This window comes from Cuculus canorus, chromosome 16 (assembly GCF_017976375.1).
Source record: "Cuculus canorus isolate bCucCan1 chromosome 16, bCucCan1.pri, whole genome shotgun sequence".
NCBI lineage: Eukaryota > Metazoa > Chordata > Aves > Cuculiformes > Cuculidae > Cuculus > Cuculus canorus.
This window is the reverse complement of record NC_071416.1, coordinates 2,105,942-2,115,145: the sequence shown is the minus strand read 5'-3', so window position 1 is coordinate 2,115,145 and position 9,204 is coordinate 2,105,942. Positions and strand designations below refer to the sequence as shown.

Sequence of the window (9,204 nt, the reverse complement as noted above, 5' to 3'; positions counted from 1 at the left end):
GTATCACTCCCTCAATCACACCCATTCCTCTCACACCCTCGCCCCACAACCCTGACCTCCCACCATTCTCCCCTCCCTACATCTTCCCTCTCTCCTCCCCTTCTTCTCTGCCCTTTCCCAGACCCACACATCTCTTTCCTGGACACAAACACCCCTCGCCCCACAACACCACAAAACAGCACCGCCCCTTTCCCTCCGCGCCTGCCTTTTCCTGCCCATCCCCACCCATGATACAGGTGCATGCGGAGGGAGGGATGGATGGGAGGTGTGAGAGTTCACGTGAGGGAACAGCCCCTCAAATCCCCTCAGGATCCAGGGCAGGCACGGGTGTGTGGATCCACCCGTTCCCTCAGGAAAGAGCCCCCTTCACCCCAGATCCACCCCAGGCAGTTGGGAGCAGCGATTCTCTCAGGAAAGAGCCCCCTTCACCCCAAACCCAGACCCTGGGAGTTGGGGAGCTGCGATTCCCTCTGGATAGAGCCCCTCCATGTCCACTTTTGGGCCCCTCACTCCAAGAAGGACATTGAGGGGCTGGAGCACATCCAGAGAAGGGAAACAGAGCTGGGAAGGGTCTGGAGACCAGGGGTTGTGGGAGTGGTGAAGGACCTGGGGCTATTTGGTCTGGAGGAGGCTGACAGGAGACCTCATCACTGTCTACAACTGCCTAAAAAGATGTTATGGGGAGGTGGGTGCTGATGTCTTCACCCAAGCAACGTGGAATAGGACAACGGGAAATGGCCTCAAGTTGCACCAGGGGAGATTTAGATTGGATATTGGGAGCAATTTCTTTATTGAAAGAATGATGAAGCACTGGGAGAGGCTGCACAGGGAGGTGCTGGAGTCTCCACCCCTGGAAGGGTTCAGACAGAGTGTAGATCATGGACTCCTTCAGGTTGGAAAAGACCTCTAAGATCATCCAGACCAAACATGAACACAGCACCAACATGCCACGTAGAGGTGGTGCTTCTGGACATGGTTTAGCCGGCACAGTGAGGTGGTGCTGATGGTTGTGCTGGATGACCTTAGGTCTTCAATGATTCTGAGATTCTATGATTCCATGACCTCTTTCCCTACAGGCACCACCAGTGCCTCTGCCTGGCTCAGAGGCCCCAGCAGCGCACTGCTTGCAGAACACGCTTTGCTCTTGGCATCTGCCTTGGACGGTTCACAATGAGGATGGTCTGTGTAGCCAGGGAACAGACCAAGATGTCACTATCTTCTGTTGCAGGCTAAGGGCTGTGATGGTAACAAACAGAGCTGAGAGGAGGCCCCGTGTCTACAGAGACTCCTGAGCATCCCCCCCAAGACCTCCCCAGCCCCAGCCAGGAGAGAGCTGTTGTCCCAGCTGCCCCAGACAGGTGTCCCTGAAGCAGGATCTGGCATGGCAGCACCCTGTACACTCGCTGTCTCCTGTTCCACCAGCCCTGACCAACCCAACGCTGCCCCTCCTCACCACAGCAGATCTCTGACACCTTATTTGAGCTTCGGCCCTTCAGGTGTCGTGCAGCAAGCCATACGGACAGAGCTCCATCAGATCCCCCTTGCTTCCCAGTGCCATGGTGAGTGCTGGGACCAGGATGTCCCAAAAGAAGGACCCGGGGGTGGTGGCTCACCAATGAACCTTGCAGCCACCAAGCACAAGGCTTCCTGAGCATCCTTCAGGTACAGAAGGCTCTGATCTAAGTATTCCTCAGCCTTGCTCCTGCGCTGCGCCAGCTGGAGAGAATTCAAGGTCATGGGCATAGAATCATGGAATTGTTTGGGCTGGAAGGGACCTCAAAGCCCATCCATTTCCACCCCCTGCCATAGGCAAGGACACCTCCCACTGGATCCGCTTGCTCCAAGCCCCATCCAACCTGGCCTGCAACACCTCCAGGGATGGGGGAGCCATCACTGCTCTGGGCAGCCTGGGCCAGGGCCTTCCCACACTCACAGAAAAATATTTCTTCCTAAGATCTCATCTCAGTCTCCCCTCTTTCAGCTCAAAACCATTTCCCCTCATCCTGTCCCTGCAGTCACCTGAGCAAGAGTACCTCCCCAGCTTTCCTGGAGCCCCTTTCCCTACTGGAAACTGCTCTAAGGTCTCCCCACAGCCTTCTGTTCTCCAGGCTGCACAACCCCAACTCTCTCAGCCTGTCCTCATAGCAGAGGTCCTCCAGCCTTTGGATCGTCTTTGTGGCCTCCTCTGAACTCGCTCCAACAGATCCATATCCTTCCCATGCTGAGGACTCCAGAACTCAACACAGGGCTCCAGCTGAGGTCTCACCAGAGCAGAGCGGACGGGAAGAATGCCCTCCCTGGCCCTGCTGCTCTCAAAGTTTTGGATGCAGCCCAGGGCACCGTTTGGCTTTCTGGGCTGCGAGCACACATTGTCTCCTCATGTGGAGCTTCTCATCCCCCAGTACCCCAAGTTCTTCTCCTCAGGGATGCTCCAAAACCATTCTCTAGCCAAACTGGATTTGTGCTTGTCTTTGTGTCTCCAGCTTGTCTCAAGACACTTGGCCTTGTTGAACCTCATGCGGGCCCACTTTTCCAGACTCTCCATGTTCCTCTGGATTACCTGTTTGTCCTGCAGGTGCAGGGACAGCTGTTTCAAAAGCTTATCCAGTATCTCGGGCATGGAGAACATCAGGTCCCAGCGAGGCAGGGCAGAGCTGCAAGGCAGAGCGCTCTGTCAGCAGGGCAGCCTGGGCCATCGCAGCCCGGCTGGCGGCCGCCCTGCAGGACGTGGACCTTGCTGTCCGCTGGCCTGGGCAGAAGGAGAGGAGCAAGGCCTGGCCCTGCACAGGACAACCTCAAACATCCACCCCATGTGGCTGAGGGCGCTGGGCAAACGCTTCCTGACTCCTGCCAGGCTTGGCTCTGCCACTGCTTCCCTGGGGAGCTGTTCCAGTGCTCCACCGCCCTCTGGGGGAAGAGCCTTTTCCTAATGTCCAGCCCAACCCTCTGCTGATTCCTCTTCCTGCCACGCCCTCACATCCAGAGAGAAGAGCTCAGCGTCTGCTCCTCCTCCTCCTCCCCGTGTGAGGAAGCTGTAGAGCATGATGAGGTCTCCCCTCAGTCTCCTCTTCTCCAGGCTGAACAGACCGAGGGGCTTCAGCCACTCCTCTTACTGCTTCCCCTGTGGACTCTGCAGCAACTGTGTGGCCCTGAGCTCTGGGCTGGCTTGGACAGCTTTGGCTGCTGCAGGGCTTTTGTGGGGCTGGAATGCGTGGTGGGAAGGAGGCTCTGCTTCCCAGGGGGGTCCTGAGGTTTTACGGTCGTAGAGTTATTGGATGGCTGGAAGGTACTTTGAAACTCATCCATTTCCATCCACCTGCAGGCACCCACTGGATCCGGGTGCTCCAAGCCCCATCCAGTCTGGCCTGCAACACCTTCAGGGATGGGGCAGCCACCACTTCTCTGGGCTACCTGGGCCAGGGCCTCCCCACCTGCACAGAAAAACACTTCTTCTTAAGATCTCATCTCAGTCTCCTCTCTTCCAGCTCAAAACCATTCCCTCATCCTCTTCCTGCACTCCCTGACCAAGAGCCCCTCCCCAGCTTTCCTGGAGCCTCTTTCCCTACTGGAAGCTGCTCTAAGGTCTCCCTGGAGTGTCCTCTTCTCCACGTTGAGCAACCCCAATGCTCTCAGCCTTTCTGCTTATGGAAGGTGCTCCAGGCCTCGGACCATCCTCGTGGCCTCCTCTGGACATTCTTGGCTCTGGCAGCCAGAGAGTCTCCAAGTCTCTCTCCCTCAGGGAACAAACCTCAAGGTTGTTCAAGGTGGTATCTGCCATTTGGTGGAAACATCTTCAACAAAGTCGTGGCCACTTGACTGGGACAGTGTTTGGTCATCAGGAAAAGTAGCGACCCTGTGATCTGCCGGGCTGACTCCAAGTTGAGGTGTTCCAGGTTTTCCTCAATGCATGTCATGGTATTTGGTACCTGGAGGGGACCCAAGTGAGGATGGTGCTGCCCCTGGTGCCTCAGGTGCCCTTTCCATCCTTCTCTGCTGGCTTCTAGTGGCTTTGGGTGCCCAAGATGCCTGGGTTTGGGAAGGATGGAGTCTGGCAGGGCTCATGGACAGGGTGACTTGGCCATGGGCCACCTGCCTTCACTAGCCAGCAGGCAGGGTCGCACATGAACACATCCCACATGAGTTTTATTGCCTCCCTCTGAAAGATGCTGGAGTTCCTCATCGCCTCAATGGCCATGAGGACAACGTCTGTCTTCTCCGCTGGTCGGAGATATCTTGCAAGTACTATGGAGGAAGGAAGCAAGGTCGGAGGTGTCCTGGGAGGAGCCATGGTCGTGCTGTGCAGCTTCCCAGCAGCGCCTGCAGCAAAGCCAGCAGCAGGGGCTTTGCTTACACCAGTTTCTTTGCCCACATCGATTCCTTTGCTCAAAATAGTCCCTGCTGATGCAAGGAACAAGAGTCCTGGGGAGGGAGGAGCTCATTACTGTAAGAATGTCTTTGGCGAGGTAAAAATGCTCGGGATGTTCCTCCTGGAGATTTTCTGCTCCATCTGTTGGCATTTTCCTGCCTGAAAAATGCAGGAAAGACAGAAGAGTCATCAAGGCCTCCTCTGATCTCCAACAAAGCCTGCAGTGAGGAGCCCTGCCCTAGAAGAGCTCACAGGCTTAGAAGCTCGGGACAGATCTTGTGGGCACACCTTGTGGCCAGGTAGGAAGGCAGATGCCACCATCTGTGCTCCAGAAGAGGCTGGTGAGCAGCCCCTCATTCCCAAGGAAGATGGGCACCCTCCCTGCATGGCACTGAGCTGGTGCCATCCGCTCCAGAGTGTATACCCCAAGGGGAGGAGCAGCTCCTTGGAGCCCAACTCGTTGCAGATCCTAAACCTGTAAGATATTCTGCAGCTCCTCATTCGACACTCACCTCTGAACGCACTCCAGGACCTCAATGTCTTTCTTATAGTGAGAGGCCCAAATCTGAACACTATAGGCATGGTGCAGAGTACAGAAGGAGAATCATTTGGGACCTGAATCCTGACTCCTGAGCAGTGCTGGGGGCTTGAGAAGAGCTGGGATTTTGGGGAGAAATCCCTAGGATCTTGGAGTGAACCCCTTGGAGGGGAAGATTGAGCCCTTTGGAGGGGAGATTGAACCTTCTGGAGGGGGTTGAACCCTTTGGAGTGAGGATTGAGCCCTTTTGAAAGGGGATTTAACCCTTTGGAAGAGGAATTGAAGCCCTTGGAGGGGAGATCAAGCCCTTTGGAGGGGGGAATGACCCCCCCCCCTTAGGGAAGCCCTCCGAACCCCCAGCTCTGGATGCATCCCATGACTGAACCAAAGCAGACACACACCCCTTACCTCCCAGCTCGTCCCTCTTTAATCCCCTTCATTAGGGCTTATCAATCAATTAATATTCTTGCCTCCTCCCCATCCCTCACCTGCTAGCTGCCCCCCCACCCCCCCAGCTCAATCCAGTTTAGCCCCATCTGCTCACTGGTAGGGCCTGGGGTAACCCCGGGGGGAACAGGACACTCCCACCTGCAGGGACCCTCCCAGTGCCCCCATGTGCAGACACCCCCTCCCAGGGACACCCCAAGGACGCCCCTGTCCCCAGAGCCCCCCGAGGGACCCTTGGTCAGGGACCGCCTTCAAATCTGGAACCGTATGGGGGTGCAGGGGAGTCTGTAGGGGTGCAGGGAGCTCCCCGCCCAGCAGCCACAGCTGCGTTCATCCCTCCTCCCTTCCCATGTCTGTGTGCCCAAGCCCTGTCAGCCCCGTCCCGGGAAGGCCCGACACATGCGGCAGGCAGAGGTGGGCAGGAGCCTCCTGGGCACAGGGGATTTGCCAGGCAGACAGTTGGTAGCTGGGCCGAGCTTTGCCCCAAACCCGGCACTGGCACGCATTGTCCAGGCGGGACCAGCCGCCTCCCAGAGCTGCTCCCTGCTCTGCGCTTGCCAATGCCGAGCAGGAAGTCGCCACTGTGGTGGGAGATGCTGCCTCGGTGCCCTCTCCCCAAGCAGCTTTGCTCCCATCGTCCTGTCGGGAGTGTCTCCTTCATCCCCACCAGCCTCTTCCTCCTCAACACCACTCAAATCCAACCGTTGCCTTGTGTCCCAATCCCCAGGGTGTGCGGGAGCCTCAACAGGGACCCGGACACCACAGCCAGTGGAACTGGAGCCAGGAGGTGCACGTGGAGATGCCCCCACAGCCTGTCATATATAGCAGAGCTGGGCTGGGAGGGATCCCGGCATTGGAGAGGAGAGTGGGGGGCACAGGCGTCGGCAGGGTCACCGTGTGGGACAGAGCTGCTGCTGCCCACCGAGACGCCTCCAAGGGCTGTGGGAAGGGCCGAGGTTTCACCTGGCTCTGTGAGAAGGGGCCTGGCAGAGCACTTCAAGGGCCACCTGATCTTCTGGAGGGAGTCCAGGTTCTCCTCCTGCAGCCAATGGCGCTTCATGTGGGCATTCCGAAAATTTATCTTGGCAAACACCCTGGAAGTGGGAGAAGAAACTGGGAGCTCTTTAATCCAGTAAACATCATTAGACCAAGCTCTGCTCTTTTGACTTCTGTGTCTTTCCAACATGCGGTGCAACAGTTTCATCCCTTCACTCTGCCGTGTCCCTGGCTGGGGGAATGAGGGTGGTTAAGCAAAGCAGAGGCTTGGGTTGGAGAGGGTTGTACATTCCAAAGGGGCAGGGTTGATCCTCAAGCATGGGGCTTCCAGAAGAAAGGTGAACGCTACCTTTCACACTCTGGACATCGGAAGCCACTCTGAGTGTCTCTGCTTCCAGGGAGGGATGAAGACCCACTCGGATCGCTGGTGCCACTTCCTGGGGCTGCCAACAGCCTGTAAGGCAGAGAGCCCAAATCAATTCCTGCTCCTCCGAACGCTGAGCTGGAGTCAAACCAGCCTGAGCCACCTCTGAGAAGCTCAGGCGATCCGGACACATTCCATCCCACAGGAAAGCCGAGCAGCCCAAGTCTGCTGAACTCCTTTCAACACTAAATAGCCAAAATCTGCTTTAATTTGCCTGTGAGGATGGGGGCAAACACAGCCCTGCATAGAAAAGCCTGTTTATTTACACTGCCCCAAGGGGAAGAGCACTTCCCTCCCCAAATTCCAGACAACAGCTCTAAACGGTCACACTCTGGAGCACGGAAGTTACACAGCTGCCCAGTTTCTGCCACAAAATCAGTCATCCTGGGACCCCAATTTCCCGTTACTGGCAAGGGACGTTCCAGCAGTCCCCCAGCAGAGACACATCACCAGCAGTTCCTCTCACGGAGCGCTGGGATGCGACAGGATATCCCTGAAAATCACCAGCACCGAGATGAATGCGAGCAGAATTGTTAAGAAGGGTTTAGGAATGCTCTTATTAAAGAGGAAGGCTGCCAGCCCTTAGGAACAAACACCGTACCCAGGAAAAGCTCCTTTTTGTCACAGTGTAAACTGGGAAGTGCGGCTCTGTCCTTTCGGAGTTCTCAAAACTCCGGCAGAATAAACTCTGTGAAGTACCCGCTGCACTTTTCCAGGAGCATAGGGAGATGTTTCCCTCCGGAGCGGCGTCTCACGCAAATCCCCAGCACTTTCCCTACCCGTTCATCAGTCCACCCTACTGATCCTGCTCTCTCTCACTTCTCGCTTCTGCCTAAGCTGAGCTGCAAACACCACCTTTTTTTCCATGTGTAGGAATATTCCACACACTGGGAGACAGTCTTGTTCCGAACCTGTTGTGAGACTGATAGAGGCAGTCGATAACAGGAACACTGCAGTCCAACATTGCTCACACAGATACACAACATGTCCATCTCACACAGTTTTCCTTCTCCTGCTCTCTCCAGGTATCCCAATGAAACATTGCTAAGGACGCTCCAACATGCGTAGGGGTGAGATTGGACAGAAAACAAACTTTCCTATCCAAAAAAAGGCTCCAAGGAAGGGTGGGAAGGGCAGAACTGCACATTCCATGCAGGTGGGTGCCATAATATTCCATTGTTGATTTAATAGCTTTGGTGGTTTTTATTGGAGAAAGCCCTTTGGAACAGCCGCTCCTCAGGCTTCCAAGTGTCCGAGCCTGGCAATAACCAGCAAGGGATCAGATCACTCACAGGGTAACCATCTCTCCTCCTTCAGAAGGGAGCAACCAGGCGTGGCCAGGAGGATTTGTTTCCAAGTGCTTCTCGTGTTGGGAGTCACTGGCGGCCATTGCATGGAAAGCAGCAGCTAAAACACAAGGATGGGGCATTCCCCACACTGAAAAAGCCCCGAATCTCTAAAACCCAAGGCTTTGCTACAGCTTTTCCTGCCCTGGTCCTTCACACACACACCCCCAGCACACTGTGAGCTGGAGCCCTTCACGCTGTGGCATCCTGGGAGATGAATTCTTTTACTCCATGGCATGTGGAGATCTGGATTATTTGAACCTATGGCACATTCAGAGCTGGGTTTCTTCGCCCCATGGCATGCACGTTACTGATGCCCTTCTCCTGGTGGGATGCTGGGAGCTGGAGTCATTTCTCTGGTGGCATGCTTGGAGAAGGAGTGCTTCACATCACAACATGGTGGCAGCTGGTGTCCTTCACCCCATGAAAGGCTGGGTGCTGGAGTCCATCACCCCAAAGCATGCTGGGAGCTTGTTCATTCTTTGGAGGTGGTAACGCCTTGTATTCAGTGGGATCTGTGCTCAACAGAGGTGTCTTTTTCTATAATCCCCTCTGTTCACCTACAAGGTGACAGGCAAGGTCGGGCAGAGATGGAGACAAAGCTCCAAATTACAAGAGGTTTGACTGTTGCCCAGGGCTGATAAAGGGCATTTGCTTTCTAGAACTCCAAAACGGGTTTGAGAGAGCTGATTTGTCGGCATTTTCGGTGCCACCTGGACACCTGAGGGAACGGCAGCGTAGAAAGATAAAGTGACCTGGCTTCTAGAACAGAACCTGCCCAAGCCCCTCCACTAAAATACCTACCTCCCCAACTAGGGTTTGTGTCTCCCCCCAGCAGCGACTGCTGCAGCTGCACTTAGACCAAAAAAAAAAGAGGAAAAGATAACAGGTTGAAGGGGAAAGAGAGAGAAATAGTTGATAAGGAGAGACAGAAAAGATGGAAGGTAGAGTCACCACCTTCTCTTTGTATCTCACTCTTTGTATGTAGCCACCTTCCTACTTGGTCTGGACAACGGCAGGTGCTTCGTGGCTGCAGATGTGTGCTTGCCTTATAAACCCTCTGTCCCTGCCCCTCGCACACTCGTAC

General features: G+C 55.4%; 1 protein-coding gene across 1 annotated transcript in view; it reads right to left on the bottom strand.

Annotated features, from left to right (window-relative positions):
* The window catches only part of LOC128853844 (hydrocephalus-inducing protein homolog), a 21,965-nt gene extending 13,804 nt beyond the window's left edge, over positions 1-8,161 (bottom strand). Inside the window, exons 1-4 of the mRNA XM_054081834.1 lie at positions 8,064-8,161; positions 6,697-6,801; positions 6,359-6,445; positions 2,561-2,654 (exon numbers count right to left, since the gene is read on the bottom strand). Coding sequence (XP_053937809.1) covers positions 2,561-2,654; positions 6,359-6,445; positions 6,697-6,801; positions 8,064-8,161 — 384 coding nt within the window. The remainder of the gene's footprint in view (positions 1-2,560; positions 2,655-6,358; positions 6,446-6,696; positions 6,802-8,063) is intronic.
* Between the last annotated feature and the right edge of the window lie 1,043 nt (positions 8,162-9,204).